We start from the raw sequence: 17,330 nt of genomic DNA, 5'->3' as shown, positions 1-17,330 counted from the left end.
CTATATCACGTCTTACTGGAAGTTATGAAACCTGCTGTCCGCCTTGCCAACAGATTGCTGTGTGTCTTTGGGCATGTCACATAACCTCTCTGGGCCTCAACTCTATCATCAGTGTCCAGATTAGGGTACCTACCTGGGGGCAATGGACGGCAGAGTGGCTTTGGGAGGAGGGTGGCCCATGAAGCCTGTGAAATAGCTGGCAAACTGTGCGAATTTGTTCTAGGGAGAGGGTTCGGAGGATTCTCAAAGGGTGAAATCAGAAAGGGATGAGACCCAGGGCTTTAACAAGCCGGCTGCAGAGCAGGGCACGTGGAGAGAGTGAGCTCCAGCCATTTGCCCCGTAGCCGTGCGGGGCTCTTTCCTGGGCAGACATCGCTACCGTTCCATCTGTATTGCACGGTTCTTACCAAAGATGTTTGAAACGGAAAAAGAAAAGCCAAAAATGTCCACCAGTGCCGCATGGGCATTCCTGTTTCGTGCAGCACTGAATGATAGAACTTGCTGGAAATGTTCTACAATCTCCTCTGTCCAGTACAGCATCACTAGTCACATGTGGCTACCGAGGACTTTAAATGTGGCCAGGGCAAGTGAGGAACTGCGTTCTTAACGTTACTGAATTTTAACTGAAACACGTACACAGGCACAGTGGCTGCCGCGCTGGACGGCTTAGGGTTAGAGCATCGTAAGGCCCTTCCTGTAGGGGTGGCTGCCACGGGCAAGGGAAGCTGGCAGGCCCAGAAGGGAAAATGACTTTTCCTAAATTTAGTTTTGAGTATTTCAGTGGTCCATAAGTTTATTCTCCTTGTCAAAAATGATATGATTTCCAAAAGTCCAAAACCTCCCTCACCCCGTTCGTAACATTGGTTGAGATTATTTCCGGCTCACGTGTCTGTCCCAAACACACATTGCTGCTCAAGGTGGTAGAAGGTGTCTCATGATCTGTGGCGCCCGGGAGGGGCTTAAACATATGGCAACTCTGTGTGCTGGAGGATAGTTTGGCGGGGGAACGTCAGTGTGTGTTGGGGCCTGTGGTACAACGGAGCCACAGGGCTGGGAACAGAAAGTGCTGGTGAGCTACAGTCCCGCCTCTCAAGGACTCGGCGCTCAAGGATGTGTGTGTGCGTGTGTGTGTGTGTAATACAAGGCAGAGAATGACAAAACTGGGACAAAAGGGGATGATATGGGATTGACTAGCATCGGGGCGGGTGAGCCAATTCCAGAAGGGCCGCTGGAAGCAGTGAAACTGTCTGGGCTCGATGGCTGGACCAACATGGCTGTCAGGAGTCTCGATGTGTGACGTCTCATACGAGCAGACGGAAGCAAAAATGATTTGTGTGGCTTCATGATCCGATCTTAAGATTAAGTATCAAGGCTTGGCCTTCAGGTGAATAGTACGCATCATTGACGTCCCCGGAACGCACTTCTGACAGACAACTCCATTTACACAAACGGCAGCGCCCGGCAGCGGAACCGTTTCCCTGACGCCATAAAGCCCCGGGCTCTGAGTCTCCCAGACCCGTTTTACAAACTGGGGGGAGCCCTGCCATGCAGAGCCCTGACATGTGACCCCCATCCTCGGCACAGTCATCAAACTCTTATTGAGTCCCTCCTGGGGAAAGAGAGCTGAGGTTACACCAGTGGAACAAGCGCCAAGGCCCCGGGCTCCGGGGGGCTCACGTTCCTGCGGGGGGAGGTAGCTGATGAGCAAGTGAAGAAACAAGGCGCTTTGGGGACCGCACAGCCACTGTGAAGCCAAAGAATAGCCGCAAACCTAAAGGTACACAGAAACCAAAATGAAAAGCCCCACCGAGATGTCATAGCATTTGGTTACGGGTAAGGACAGCTGTTGATGAGGCTGCCCTGATCTGACATTTAAAGAGGAGGTGACATTTGAGGCCTGAGGAACAGGAGCCAGCCGTGGGCAGGGCTGAGGGAACAGCAGGTGTGTCTCTACAGGCACCCTTGGCTACACGAAACAGAAAATTCAACCATACAAACTACAGGAAGTTATACTGTATCACAGCAAGGGACCCATGGTGAGGAGCAGTGGGTTAGTTAGTTCAAGATGACACCAAAGGTCTGGTCCTTTTACCTCTTTACTCCGCCACCTTCAGCTTGCTGGCTTTGTCCCCTGGCTGGCTCCCCTCATGGTCCCCAAATGGCTGCCACAGCTCCAGGCATCACAGCAAAGCATGCAAGGCTCACAGAAGGGGTGTGTGTGTGAGCGTGTGTGAGAGAGTGTGCGTGCGTGTGAGTGTGTGTGCACACTCACAGTAAGGAAACCTTTCCCACGAGCCCCCAGGGACCGTCTGCTCGTGTGTCATAGGCCAGTGCTACGTTACATGCCCACGCCTAAGGTAGTCACCGGCAGGGGTCTTAGCCAGGCATGACATTCCCTGGAGGAGGTGGCTGTGGGGAGAAGGGTGGATACCTGAACGAGGTCACATTCCATTAAGAAGGAAGACAGGAACGTCTGCTCCAGCATTCAAAGGTCTGCAAAGACCCAGAGGCCGGAGGAGCTGGGCGTGTTCACAGGAGGGCGGGCCGGCAGCCCAGGTGGGAGGGCCCTAGCGAGGCCTTTGGGCTTGGTTCCAAGGTCATGGGAAAGCCACTGTAGGGTCTGGAGCGGGAGGGAGTTGTGATCTGATTTGGGGCCATAAGAGCAGGTGGACTGAAGGGGCCAGAGACAGGCAGGGGTCAGTGGGGTCGGGCGAGGGGCGGGCACGTGGGACTCCAGCCCTTGCAGGGAAGCACAGCCACAGTCCAAGGGCAGGTGGTCGTGGCCCCTGGGAGAGGAGGGGACTCCTCGGCACGTGAGATGCTCCCTCCAGCTGCCACAGGGCTCTGCCATCCCCGGCTTCCCGAGACGGGTCCTGCAGCCCAGAGTGCTGTGTTCTCTGAGGGCAGGAGCGCTGCCGGTCCCCTGGGAGGCTTTAGAGCCACTGCCCTAGACCCACGGAAGCTTCTGGGGGGCGTGTGGCCGGCCTGTTTCCAGGCAGGGTAAACAGAACTAGCCCCATGTGTCAGGTGAGGCCCAGGGTCGCCCAGAAGGCGCACACTTTCCCCAAAAGTCTTTTAGGACATGTGACTTTAAAAAATAATTAAACCTCGAAGGCACAGGGTTCGTTTATGATGGAAAGAGGAAGTATATTTCTATTCTCCTCATTCACATTTGTCAAAGTGCACAAAAATGGAATATCAGCGTGGTCTTCTGCTTTTTACCACATCACGTGCAGCCTCAGAGATGGGAAACTCCAGCACGTGCTGGCGCGGGAGCTGGTGCCCGGAGACGTCGTGTCTCTCTCCATCGGAGACCGGATCCCCGCGGACATCCGGCTCACTGAGGTGAGTGGTCCCGCGCCCTTGTCAGGGGAGATGGGGACAGTTGCCTTATTGTAGCCACGTGTATCCTCTCAATATGCACGTGTGCACAAATACACACGCACGCGCACACAAACCAGTCGGGACTTAGCAAACAAGCTAATTCTAAGCATAAAGCCCCTCGAACCACATTTCATAAATTATTCATTCTCATTTTCAGGATAAGCCGCACATGTTTTGGTGACGGGATTTGCCCGTTCAGAGCAGGCTGCGGCAGCACATTTGACCGAGGAGGGGCTGGGGGATGGGAGCAGAGTTGCTTCCAGAAACAGGCACGGATGTGGGGAAGAAGCGATATTAGGCTGCTTCCAACAAAGAGGGAAACAGAGCCCGTAGGAGCACGCGGGGCAGCACGAGCTTTTGCAGGAGAAGTGGTTTGAGGACTCGGGTGCGGGGCAGGCTCCCCTCAGCCGTGCGGGGCTCGGGGTGTCACAGCTTCTCAGAACAACGCCCGAGGTGGTCTGGGGAGGGTGTCCTGGCTGCTCGAATGGTTAAATCACGTCCCTTGTGATCTGCTGATGGGAGCACTCTATTTTCTTCCAAGAATGTGTAAGGATGGTTCAAAGATGTTAGTGATAAAGAATTAAGCACCGATTATGTGCTGGAAGGATTTCCCGGTGCGTTCTTAGGAACTGCTTTGTTGAGAGGGGGGCTCTGTCTGATGACATTCGAGTTCTCCAGGCACAGGGCGGGGTCCACATGCTGGGCAGCCAATAAGAACGACATGTGTCAACTCCACATGCTGCTGTAAAGGCAAAGAGAGGTGGCTCATGCGTGGGTCTGAGCCCTGGATCCATAATTCAAAGCTGTGTGACCTTGAGCAAGTTACTTAACCTCTCTGTGCCTCAGCTTTCTCATCTGTAAAATGGGATGATGATGCCCACAGGGTAATTGTAAGGAGTAAGCGACTTCATAGATGCACAGTGCTCAGAGCCATGCCCGGCACGGGTGACCAAGTGGCCATTGTCCAGCTGACATTGTTGCAGCACACATTGGGGGTCGGAGCGCCCTGGGTCTCAGCCCCGGCCCTGCAGCCCCTAGTGTGTGACGTGGGAACGGGACTCACCTCTCTGAGTCTCGGTTTCCTGGTCTCTGACGTTGGCTTCTACCCCACCGGGTTGTTGTGAAGCTGGAACGGGCTGTGACCGCACCATGCTCAGCCCGTGCCTGTCGTGGAGTCAACAGCCCCACATACTAGCAACGGGTTTTATTCATCCTTAAGGACCTGTGAAACGGTTCTCCAAAACAACTTTCCACCCCAAATACCTCCCTTGCTGCTTCTCTGGCTGTGTCCCACCGTGCTTCTGCTGGATTAAACTGCACCCTGTGTGTGACGCCGCCATGAGGGTTTTTTCCTAGGCCCCCAGCCAGGAAGATGGTGGATTTCCCTACTGGTGTTTTGCAACTCCAAGGAACAGTCAGTAGCTTTGTTTACGCACAGTGGGAGATCGCTACCTGCAGAGCTCTGAGGTCCAGGAGTGCTTTCTGTATGTTTGGAAACCACTCAGGTCCAGGAAGCAGCAGGTTCAAGAAAGCTCTTAAAATAAGTAACCCAGTAATAGCCCTTTCTGCATAGTGTGTGTGAGGTCATGAGACATCATTTTCTCTTTCCCAGAATTAAACAAAGACAAAGGCCTCAGTCAGAGGCTGACCTGGTATGGCCAGGAAGGCAGGTCACTGGCCTTTGTTTCTGTCCCCTACCATTTCTAAAATAAAAAGGGAATTGGATTGGAGTTGACAAGGCCCCCAGCAACGCTGTGACTCAGAGGCCGCTGCACCTGCGGGGTGTGAGCCCTGCATGTTGGGGTGACAGGACGCGTCTATGCAGGCCCGAGCAGGAAGCAGCCACGACTATACCCACTTGCAGGCTGGGCCTGCCCCGCTGGTGGGCTGGTATTGTCGGGTCCGTGCCCCCGACTCTATTTTTGGCCCACACATGATCTTCCCTGACCCTCTTCCCCTCCCTCACCCCAGATTGTGCCCTGGGAGGTCACCAGGGGCTCCCCAACAGCCCAGAACAGGCTTTGTTCCTTCTTGGTCCGGAATCTCCACCTGACCTTGTGTGTGTCTCTCTCATGTTAAGGAAGCTGGTGTTTCTCTATGTATCAGTACAGCAGGTCTGTGCCGACCACGACGTAGACACGGTCTCATCTCATCTCCCAGCAACCATAAGAGAACAGCAGTGTTGTTTTCCTTCATTTTACAGCAAGGACACAGCAGCCTGGAGAGGTCACACGTGCCACGTGGTTGGGGGGACTGGGACCTGGGCCATCTGGCTCCGGCGCCCACGGCCTCAGCCACAGCGTGTTCTCTCTTTCCCCGTGACCGGCGGTGCCGACTCTTTCTGGCCGCCTGCCCCTCCGGTGTCCGCGGTGTGCCGGCTCCTGTGGGTGCTGTAACACAGTAGGGCTCACTTAGGGGCTCGAGACAACACAGACGTGTGATCTTACAGTTCTGGGGGTCAAAACCAAAATCGATTTCGCTGGGTGGAAATAGGGAGCCGTGTCGGGGCCGCGCCCCCTCCAGGGCCCTGGGAGAGACGATTCCTTCCCTTTCCAGCTTCTGGAGGCCGCTGCTCTCCTCGGCTCTGGGCTGCGCGTCACTCCGGCCGCTGCGTCTGTGGCCACATCTCCCCCGACCCTCCCGCCTCCCGTCCCTCACGAGGGCCCTTGTGGTCCCATCAGGTCCAGCCGGGTGGCCCAGGAGACTCTCCCACCTCAAGGTGCTTCAGTCCATGCCGTCTACACAGTCTCGCCGTGTCGCACGGCAGGTTCTCAGGTGCTGAGGATGCGACTGCGGGGTGTCGGGGAGGATCACTCAGCACACCTCGCTCAGGGCCCCTTGCCAGCCTCTCCCCTCCCTTCCTGCCTCAGCCCCGACCCCAGCGCCATCACTCATTCATTTAGCTAATGTTTCTTGAGCACCTGCTACGTGCCAGGCACTGTGCTGGGTGCAGAGGGTACCGTGCAGAAAACAGAGCAGGTCCCTGTGCTCGTGACTTTACAGACCAGAGAGACGACCGGCCTAAGCCTACTCATGCCTCGGTGACTGCCGGGAGAGCCACGAGGGGACAGCACCGGGAATCCTGGATTTCCCAGATGAGAAAGACTTGCCTGGCCTGGTGCAGTCCGGGGTCGGGGGGGGGGGGGGCTTCCTGGAGACAGTGGCTTTTGAGCTGACCTGGAAGGTCAAATGGACACAAATCAGTTGTTTAAGCAAAGGAGGCCCAAGCGACTTTTCTCCCCTTGACCTAGAAGCCTGACAAGTTGCTGCTGTCAACTACCGTGGGGGCCGCCATGGGGGAGGCCATTTCTGCCACTTAAAACCCTGTCCCCACTGTGTGTGACTTAGTCCTTTTCACCCCTGAGGTCCCAGTTCCTGTCTCTTCCTGACTGTCCCTCCTAAGGGGCTCCGCTCCCTGCTCTGTGCACCTGGTGTCCGTCCCAATGTTCCTCTGTTTTGGGGTCTCCTGTCGGCCCCTCCTCGATGGAGTATCATCTGCAGGAGGGCGGGAAGTTCGTCCGTCTCGGTCACAGCTGTGTCCCCAGTGCCCACAGTAGGAGACGGATGGTTGTGTTAGCGCAACCTTAGCTTGTCACTGAATAACCTGGCCAAGTTATTCTACGGGATCGTACAGGAATCTCCAAGGTGGGCAGGATGCTGAGAGTTAGGAGAAGCGCACAGGTGTTTTGAAAGGTATATTCTCGAAAAACCATTGCTTTGGTGTTTTTCAGACTATATTAAAATTTCAAATAACATTAAAAGAAAGTGGTGAGACTTTTGTGTTGTTCAAGAAGGACCACACATGCAAAGCTTTTCTGACTCCCACATGCATCAGAGCTCATATCTCTGATATCCGTTCCCGGATTTCAACATGTTCCTTGTTTGATATCCTTTAAGGCGCTGGGCACCCTTCTGAGCTTCTAAAACCAACTGTCAGGCTGAGAGGGGCCGTGCCACAGCCTCTTCCCTTTGCTCTCCTAGGTCACGGATCTCCTGGTGGACGAATCCAGTTTCACGGGAGAAGCTGAGCCGTGCAGTAAAACAGACAGTCCGTTGCCAGGCGGGGGCGACCTCACCACCCTGAGCAACATCATCTTCATGGGGACCCTGGTGCAGTACGGGAGGGGCCAGGTGAGCTCCGGGGCTCCTGAGACCTCCGCCTCCCATAACTCGCAGGCCCCAGGCTTGGCATTCACACTTCTCTCTCTCTCCGGAACACAGGGAGTGGTGATTGGAACAGGGGAAAGGTCCCAGTTCGGAGAAGTGTTTAAGATGATGCAGGCTGAAGAGGTAAGGGACAGGTGGGGCCTGGGGCTTTGTGGGCTGGGGCTTGAGACTATTCTCGGTGAACGATACCAGGGCTGCCTGGCCCTTAGGAGTGAGGAGGATGTGGTTAATGGGAGTATAGTTTTTAAACTTTTTGTTGTTATTGTTTTAAAACATTTGTTAGTCTTGTCATAAAGATATAACTTTCAGGCAGTACCACGCACAGATCTTAAGTGTAGAAGTCATTTCATTTTGACATACGTGTGCCCCTGTGTAATCGTCACTTGGCCCCAGCTATAGGGCAGTAAGGCAAATCCGTTTGGAAAAAAGCCAGCCCAAAGAAGGGGTGCACTACTGGGGGCTCGTCTAACAAACCATCGTTCTCGCCCTTCCAGACGCCCAAAACCCCGCTGCAGAAGAGCATGGGCAAGCTGGGGAAGCAGCTGACGCTCTTCTCCTTTGGCATCATCGGTGAGTGGAGCGTCTCTGCCCTGGGTTCTAGAGGTGGAAGGGGCTGTCCTGGGGCAGCCACTATGGCCGTTTCTCAAACATCTTGCTACTCGCCAGCTTGGGGACTGGGATCAGAGATGCTCGAACAGCAACCAGAGGTTCCTGTATTAGTGGCACCAGGCTGACGCTGTAACAAGCAGCCCCCACGTTTCATGCCTTGACATAGGAAAAGTTTGTTTCTTGCTCACACTGCGGTCCACAGACCTGTTCCTGGTCCAGTGGCTTTCCCCACAATGCCCGGCTACACATGCTGACTCAGGCCCAGGCTCCTGCTGTATTGTTGCTCTAGGTTGCTCTAGGTCCTTGGAGGCCATAATTCTACTCAGCCAGCGGGTGGGAAAAGCGAGAACGTGGAGGCTTGTGGGGGAGTTTTTAAGGCACGGACCAGGAAGTTGAGTCATCACTTTTACCCTTTTTTTGTTGGCCAAAATAAAGTCACATGACCTACCTAACTGCAAAGGAGATTGGGAAATGTAGTTTAGCTATGGACCCAGTCATATTTCTGTGCTTCTGTTAATAAATAGGTCATGCTTTCTGGCCTTTGGTAACACACCAAACAATGCCATCATGATGCTGCAGAACTAAATTTAGGTCTTAAGCCTTAACATCCCCCTGGGGCTGCCCTGGTCCCTTCACCTGCTTCTTCCTGTTTTCAGGTCTGGCCTTGATTCTATGTCCTTCATTCCAGTCTTTAGGATCAAACAGTGCCTGGGCCATAGTAGATGCTCAGTAAACATTTGTCAAGTGAGTGATTTACTAAAGGAACAAACCAACAAGCCACTGCCCATAGCACATGCAGCGACAAGGGGAGTACTGGCTGGAACTGCAGAGCCAGATAAAGTTCTTGGGAGAAGCAACTGTCCCTCCTAGCAGCTGCTTCATGGTACATCTGGCCACCCAGATGCATTAGTTCATTTACTGAGTATCTTATTACACACTAGACCCTGTGCTGGGTTCTGGGGCCACCAAGATGAGTCCAACACAGTTTCTGCCCTTAGAAGGGCCCCAGTCCAATAGGGGAGAGATGCCTGTATGAATATGAAATGTGAAGGTGACAATTAATCTTGCTTGAGTGTCTTCGTCTCAAACCTCAGCTTTGGATGTACTGCCCAGAGTTTGCAAAACCCCTAGGTTAAAGACTTAAGTAACTCTCTCCCCTTTGCCCTCCTCTCTGTCCAATGTTGTCCTGGAAAAGTGATGGAAATGGGTTTTATCTTAACCCACTAGTCTGACAAAACTAGTGGGACTGTGGGCCGTGAGAAGGTTTTGAAGCCACACTCAGACTCGGTGGCAGAGGACTCTGGTGGATTATTGATGTCTGCCCAGGCACAAGAGGGGGAAGCAGCTAGGCATGGCCACCCTCCTTTTGCCCTCGTCGGCTGCAGATTAGACATGTCTGGCTGAATAGGATGCCCAGAGGCCTCTGTCAGATTCTAGAGCAGCGGTTGGAAACTGTGGCTTCTAGGCCAAATTTGGTCTGTTCCCTATTTTTGTATGGCCAGCAAGCAGAGAATATTTTGTACATTTAAAAAAATTTTTTAAAAATCAAATGAAAAATATCTCATGATGTAAAAATTACATGTAATTCAAATTTCAGTGTTCAGCATTAATGTCTTATTGGGGCTGGGCATGGTGGTGAGCACCTGTAGTCCCAGCGACTCAGGAGGCTGAGGCAGGAGAATCGCTTGAGCCCAGGAGTCTGAGGTTGCTGTGAGCTACGATGACACCACTGCACTCTAGCCTGGATGACAGAGCAAGACTCTGTCTCAAGAAAACTATAACATCTTATCGGAACACAGGCCTGCCCATTCGCACGCTGTCTGGCTGCCCTCAAGGTGCAGTGGCGAAGCTGAGTTGCAGCAGAGACCATGTGATCCGTAAAGCCGACGCCACGTACTCTCTGGCCTGTGACAGAAAGTTTTCCGACACCTGCGCTAGCTGATGGGCTTGCAGGAAGGCGATCACACTACACTAAGGAGCACTGATGTTCTCTCCCCGTAACCCCAAGGGCAAATACCAAGGAAACATGCTTCAAGGCAGATTGTCAAAGTAGATAGCATTCACAGGACTTTCCACAAGATGAAATCTTTAATAAAAAAAAAAAAAGTTCCAAGGCTTGGATAAGCCCGTGTTCCTCAAGTTAAATTAGAGCTTAATTACACTGGCGTGTCCATGGCAAGGCTGATGACAGCACTCAGAGTCAACTCAAACATGTTTTTCTTTTTAACATTTCAAGAACTGCTCTAGCAATGTAAAAGTTTTGAAACTGGGTTCCACGGATCCCTAAAGGGTCCACAGGGAGGAGGCAAAGCCACAGTGACGGGCTGGGAAATGCCTTCCTGGGGAAGGTAGTGTTGGCCAGTTCCCGTGGTGTAAATGCTGTTGGCGTGGCCCATTGCAAGCTGCCAGCGCGAAGTCCCTGAGCTCGGGTTTGGGAAGAGACGTACGCAGGTCACTCCTGGGAGCCACCTACAGGAAGGCCGCAGGGTGGGGTGAGTTCCTCGTGGGTGGGGCAGTCTAATAGAACTCTGCCCTCTAAACTGTTTCATCTGGGTTCATGGGGGGGGGGTCTAGCTAAGATTTCAGCTGAGTTCTGCAGCTAATCAATATGCCCCAAACAAAACACCACGACCTCCCAGCGTAATGCACTCCTGGCTCCCCATTTCCTGTAGAACTGACATTCTTGCAAGTCCACCCCCCTTCCCATTGCCTTCTCTCTGCTTCTGGTAACGAGGGCAAGGGCAGTCAAGGACTAGGCCTTTAATGTGGGCCAGAAACCGTGCTGAGTGTGCAAACGCATCATCACATGTAAAACCCTGGAGCAACTCCTTGAAGGAGGCTGGTCATTATCCCATTTTACAGATGAGGAAACTGAGGCCGCATCTGGCAGCCCCAGCACCTTCCCCCCTTGCCAGAACGTCTCACGGCCTTTCACGGGGCCCAGCACGGCTCTGGCCACTGCTGCCCTGAGGGTCCATCTGTGGCAGTTTCCGTGTCTCTGGCACCTACCCCAGCGCTGAGTAAACACTTGGTAAATTACTGGGGAAGAAAAATGGAAAGGGGAGTGTATTGAATCACGAGCAAAACAGGATAAAATAGTTTGAAAAACAGTGGCCCATCTGCTGACCCCAGGACCAGCTGTCACTGACCACACCAGACTGGGGTGGGGTGGGGCAGGCGGCCCTGGACACACACAGATTATGGGGGGACTTTTGCAGTAATATGGAAATGCTCACAGACAGCCCCAAATAAACTGCTTGCTTGTTTCTTTAACTTAAACTTGGCTTGAACCTTTCCTGTGAAAGTCAAACCAGTTTTTTTGTAAGTATAAAAGTATCTTCCTTTAAGAAAAAACAAGCGTGGTTGAAAGCACTTGAGGTCATTAATCGTTCCCGTGTGTGTTCCTATCAACCCTTCGCGGGAGCGGGTTTGAAACACCTGCAGGGGCCGGGCCATGGCTGGTAGACACGCGGACGTGTGTTTGTCTCTTCCCAGGTCTGATCATGTTCATCGGCTGGCTGCAAGGCAAGCAGGTCCTCAGCATGTTCACAATTGGCGTCAGGTAAGGGCACGTGGCTGTCCCTCACCTTGTCAGGGCGTTGAATGGGCTCGTGCCCCTCCCTGCCGTGAGAGCGGGGCTGGGGGTGCAGGGCACGTGCATCCTCAGTACCCCAGACCGCGGTCTCCCCGTAGCACGCCGTTCCCAGCTGGGGTGCCTGTGAGCACCTGCGAGATGAGTGACAGTGTGAGTCCTTGTCCCTCTCTGCCTGTGGGTTTAGGTCTCTCTAGCTGAGAGTCTGGACTCCTGCCTCGGTTGAAATTCTGCCCCTGCCATCGCTAGCTGTGTGACCTCGGGCAAGGTTCCTAGCTCTCTGTGCCTCGTTTCCGCCTCTGTAAAATGGGAGTGCTGATACACCCTCTCCTAGGGCCATGGTGAGGATTAAATGAGCCCGTCATGTGGGTGCCACACACCACACAGTGCGCAGTGAGGTCGGCTCTGGTTACTAGTGTGGAACTCGATCCAAGCCCTCATTTTCCAGAGAAGGCTGTAAGCGAGGACAAGGCGGCACGGTGACAGCAGGGCCAGGAGTCAGGGCACTTGCTTTACGCCAAGGGGACCTGCCCATCCTCCCCACAGCGATTGGGATCAGTCATCCCAAGCCCCTGGGTCCGGGCGGCTGCTGCAGAGAGAAGGACGGGCAGCAGCTTCGTGTGCTGGTGGCTCTTCGGTGCTGCTTGCCGAGGCGAGGGAAGCAGCGTGTCCGTGGTTGTCACTAGCTGGCCTGTCCCAGCAGCAGAGGGGAGGCTGGGGACCCTTCCAGGACACAGAGGAGCCAACACATTTCTAGGCTGGTGTCAAGCCCGGTGGTTCCCGAGGGAAACCCGCGTGCAGGCGTCTGCAGGATGATTTCAGGATATGTGGAAAATTGTTTCCGTGTCTGTTAGAAAAAAAGATACACACGTGAGAGTGTGTGTGTGTGTGTGTGTGTGTGTAATTGGCACATCACACTCACATCAACAGACTTACATGTGCATCAATTAATGAACGCACAGACAACATACGTGCAGTAGGATGTTCAGCCGCAGAAGGGATGAAGCGCTCATTGGGGCTACGATGTGGAGCAACCCTGAAACCATTTTGCTGCTGAAAGAAGCCAGTCTCGAAAGACCACATATGATAATATGATTTAATGTATATGAAATGCCCAATAACAGGGCACTCTCCGGAGACAGAAAGTAGATCAGGGTTTGCCAGGGGCTGGGGTGGGGGAGGGGGGGTGCCCACTGACAGTTGCAGTGTTTCTGCTGGGAGTGAAGAAAATGTTCTAGAATTGATTGTGGAGACAGTTGCAGTACTCTGAATATGCTAAAAACCACTGAATGATATGCTTTACGGGGTGAATTTTATGGTCTGTGAGTCGTATCAATAAGGACAACAGCAAACATGCGTAGAGGTGACCGAGAATGCCGTTCCTAAGGGGATCTTCGGAGCCTTTCTGATTTGTGTGTAAAAAGTGGCCGGCTGTGGCCGGCGCCTGTGCTGTGACGATTGTTACGGTTGAGCTCAGCTGACAGCCCCATGGTGGACCGAGGCATCCTGGTGTGTGCTGGCCAGTGTGGGCAAGCGACCCTGGCTTCCAGGACTGGGTGTACGCGGCTCTGGTACGCAGGGTGGCACGCGGTATCATGTGTGCCCGTCTAGGGTACCCAGTGAAGCTCGCCTGTGTGTAAAGGAACGTGGGCAATTCCCCAGCAGTTAGTAGTAGAATCGATTCAAAGGCAGGTCTTTTTAAAATTCCAAATGCCTTATGGTTTTTTATCACACTGTATATTCATTGAGGAGCAGGTGAAAAATCAACAAGTGGGCAGGTGTGCGTCCTATCACAAAAGCATTCAGTGATGACTTTCTGAATGATTGGAAAGTGGAAACGTGTGATCCAGTTCCGCCCTGCACAGCCCTGTGGGGCGAGGCCGGCCTCCCTTGTACAGAGCGGGAAACGGGCTTAGCCCACGCTCGCGTTTCTAACCTGCCCCCGGGGGCGCTGAGGGTGGGATCCGACGCCAACCCGGTCCGGGCTCCGGCAAGGGCAGAACCAGGGAAGGCGGCTGAGCCCGCAGAGGCAGGTGTAGTGCGGCGGGGAGGGAGGAGGATGAGAACGCAGGGCTGTCGCAGCCAGAATGCTTGAAACCTCCCCAAAATAACCACGTGTTCCCTTCCCATTTTATAAACCATGAAAATTTCCGTGAGCCAAAAAGGACTATTAAATATTTGCAGGATAAAGAACAAAAAAGCTTTCTCCTCCGTCCTCACCCTCCCTCGCTCCCCCAGTGCTCCTGGTCTGTTCCAATTCCTTGTCCTAACATTTCAGTGCGTTCGTCCCACTTGATCCGTGGCGACTTTGCACTTGAAAGACAATTCACTCCTTTCACTTGTCACTTTGAAAAGGTGAAGTTTTTCAGTGTTTAGTGGCAGATTGAAGTCACCTGAAACCACTAAATCAGAAGGTAGAAATGGCAGCAAGATTTTCCAAAATAAATAAAATGAGAGATCGTTCTTTTCAAAACCTCATCCTCATTCCCTCTGCCTTGAGTGACATTCGAGATGATCCCAGGCACTTGCTTTTCCTGGTTTGTTCTCATCTTTATTAGTTTGTGGATTAATTTTTTATTAGTATGAACGTATCCAGGTACGTGCAACCTGCCCTTCCCCGGCCACACGGAGGGGAAAGTCCCCATCGTAACCCTCCGCAAATGTTTGCTTAGCCCGTCCCGCCAGCCTGGGCCGGAAAACCAGGGAAGGTGACAGAAGGATGTCACCATAGAAACTGGGCACAGCCCCTTGACCAAATTCTGTAATCTTGGTTTATATAACTTGTCCCTAAGAGCTCCATTGTGTCTGGAGGAAAGGTCACCATTCATGTACCGTATTTCTTCGATTCTCAGATGCACGTTCGTTTTCACTCCTCTGAGATCAGACGGCGTCTAGTAAGCGATGGAGGCGAAGCAGCGTGTTACTGATGGATTGGCAGTGCTTTTGTCCTTTCTCAGTGTGCATAAAATAGTGGTGTCCTTCACAAACAACCGTCTTAGCTTCGATGAAATACGGTAGCGCCGTGTGATTCTGGTGGAGCGAGAGCCTCGCAGGATTTTCGAGACTAACCAACCCAGGTGGAGCGCTCACTACGCGCTAGGCCGGCGCGGGTCTAAACACGTGTAGATACTCGCTTGTTCAGCTTGGTTCATTCAGCAGCTATTTATTGAATACCTGCAGGACGCCGGGTGTTCCCATCGCAGGGTGAAAACGGGCCTCCCGTGGGCCGGATGTAGCCAGAAAATATGTTTTGTTTGAATTGTATCTTTTTAAAGAAATTAGGCCGGGCGCGGTGGCTCACGCCTGTAATCCTAGCACTCTGGGAGGCCGAGGTGGGCGGATCGTTTGAGCTCAGGAGTTCGAGACCAGCCTGAGCAAGAGCGAGACCCCATCTCTACTAAAAATAGAAAGAAATTATATGGACAGCTAAAAATATCTATAGAAAAAATTAGCCGGGCATGGTGGCACATGCCTGTGGTCCCAGCTACTCGGGAGGCTGAGACAGGAGGATCGCTTGAGCTCAGGAGTTTGAGGTTGCTGTGAGCTAGGCTGATGCCACGGCACTCACTCTAGCCTGGGCAACAGAGTGAGACTCTGTCTCAAAAAAAAAAAAAAAGAAAGAAATTGGAATTTGTTGCCAGTATTTAAAAATTGGAACTTTGCATGAAAGAGATACTGGGTTTCCAGTTTCTCGTGGGAAACATGGAAGGTCTCGCAGCACTGGGCGCTGCTGTTGTCCCCGGTGGCTCAGTGGTGGCTGTTTGCTTAGGGCGGGGCCTGAGCTATGGGATGGCCACCACTCAGCCTCGCTCACGCTGGTCTGTCTCACTTATTTCCCAAGCATCCTGGGCCGCGTATATCTTGCAGGGCTTCTGCAGGGTCCCTGCCAGTTGCCGTGGGCGGGCTCCAGGGGTGGTGAGAGACGGTGGCTCCTTCTCCCACCACTTTCCTGGCTCTTCTTGGATATCAGAAGTTCCATCTCTTTTAGTCCCAACATAATGTCTTTCTAGAACCTATAGCGAGTGTTTCCATGTGATGAAAACCCTTGAAACTTCATGTAATTTACAGCATCCACTGCTCCGTGGCCTCAGGTGGACGGCTTGGTGGGGAGGGTCTGGTCACGCTCTCCCCACCTGCCCGACCTCTCCCTTCCTCTCCCCGGGTCACTAGCCAAGGTTACATTTCTTTTTTCTTAAAGAGTTTTATTGAGATATAATTTGTATACCGCATAATTCACCCATATAAAGTACACAATTTGCTGGTTCCTGGTATATCCACAGACACATGCACCCATCACCACAGTTGATCTTGGAATATTTTCTCATAACCTCACAAAGAAAGGCTGTGTCCTTTGGCTGTCACTCCTCTGTCCCCCAGCTGCCCCCAGCTCTAGGCAAGCCCTGACCTACTTCCTGTCTCGACAGAGTTCCCTGTTCTGCATCTCACATGAGTGGCTCACACAACTCTTGGCCCTTAGTGACTGGCTTCTTTCACTCGCGTGTGTTCAACACGCATGCGTGTCGTAGCGTGTTCCAGAACTTCATTCCGTGCTGCGGCTGAATAGGGTGCCACTGAAGGGACAGACCACGTCTGGTCCGTCCATTTGTCAACTGATGGACATTGGGGTTGTCATGGTTTCTTTATATATTTGTTTATAAAATCTTTTAAGGAAAATTTCACGCATAGGCAAAAGCAGAGAGAATGGTGATGTGAACCCCTGCGTGGCCACCACGGGCCTCCACAGGGGTCGCTGGCTCTCAGCGGGGGTCCCAGCGGCCCGTCATGCTTTATCTGTGCCCACGCACGCTGCTGCAGGCAGGCGCCCGGCGTCGCTCACTCCACCTTCCAGGAGAAAGGGACGTGGGACCGGTGAGCCGCTAGGCTGTGGGGCCTCAGCCAGAACCAAGGCAGAAAGTGTCCCCTCTTAACGTCCTGTCCCCTGCCGACACGGGGCCTCCATGTGCCTCAGTCTCAGTCACATGGCAGAGAGAACCTCTCTGGCTCAGCGGCGGCACGTGCGTTCTTCTGATCCACTCACCCCTGGCTAAGGGAGGAAAGGTCCCGGGGTACAGAGAGAGTGAGGGGGCTGTGAAGAAGTGAGCTGACACCCCAAAACAGATCACTCAACAGGCAAAGGCACAGCTCTGGCACTTACTTCCTGTGACTTTAATTTCCTTGTCTGGCTTCCTCAGAGGAAGTGTCTAAACCACCAGTCTGATGAAAAGGGAAACTTGAGGGACCCAGGGAGTACTCTCTGAAGCAAAATATTCTACTCTTACTTAGGGTCTAAGTCTAGAAATTCCTTTCATGGGGCCTAAAGACCTTTCTCTCTAATAAATGAGAATAATTTAATGCAAAATTTCTTAAAGAGGCAAAACATCTGACGGACTATTTTATACTAAGGTGTGGATGGCTGATAGAGAGGTCCCTTCCCAAGACGGGGGTTTTCAGGGGAGCACTCAGGACAATGGATGCTGAAGGAGGAGGCAGGTACACCAGGGAATCAAAAACAGAGAATAGAACTGGGACGTGGGGGACACCAAAGACAAGCTTCACTAGCCAACAGCATTGCCAACCC

At 52.9% G+C, this 17,330-nt stretch overlaps 1 protein-coding gene across 1 annotated transcript in view; it reads left to right on the top strand.

The window, feature by feature from the left end:
- ATP2C2 (ATPase secretory pathway Ca2+ transporting 2) overlaps positions 1-17,330 on the top strand; it is a 56,655-nt gene that overhangs the window by 23,331 nt on the left and 15,994 nt on the right. The window contains exons 8-12 of the mRNA XM_069456729.1: positions 3,237-3,345; positions 7,366-7,515; positions 7,606-7,674; positions 8,046-8,121; positions 11,656-11,722. Of these exons, the coding sequence (XP_069312830.1) occupies positions 3,237-3,345; positions 7,366-7,515; positions 7,606-7,674; positions 8,046-8,121; positions 11,656-11,722 (471 nt within the window). The remainder of the gene's footprint in view (positions 1-3,236; positions 3,346-7,365; positions 7,516-7,605; positions 7,675-8,045; positions 8,122-11,655; positions 11,723-17,330) is intronic.

Source organism: Eulemur rufifrons, chromosome 23, assembly GCF_041146395.1.
Source record: "Eulemur rufifrons isolate Redbay chromosome 23, OSU_ERuf_1, whole genome shotgun sequence".
Lineage (NCBI taxonomy): Eukaryota > Metazoa > Chordata > Mammalia > Primates > Lemuridae > Eulemur > Eulemur rufifrons.
The sequence above is the reverse complement of the archived record's forward strand: the minus strand, read 5'-3'. Positions and strand labels throughout refer to the sequence as shown.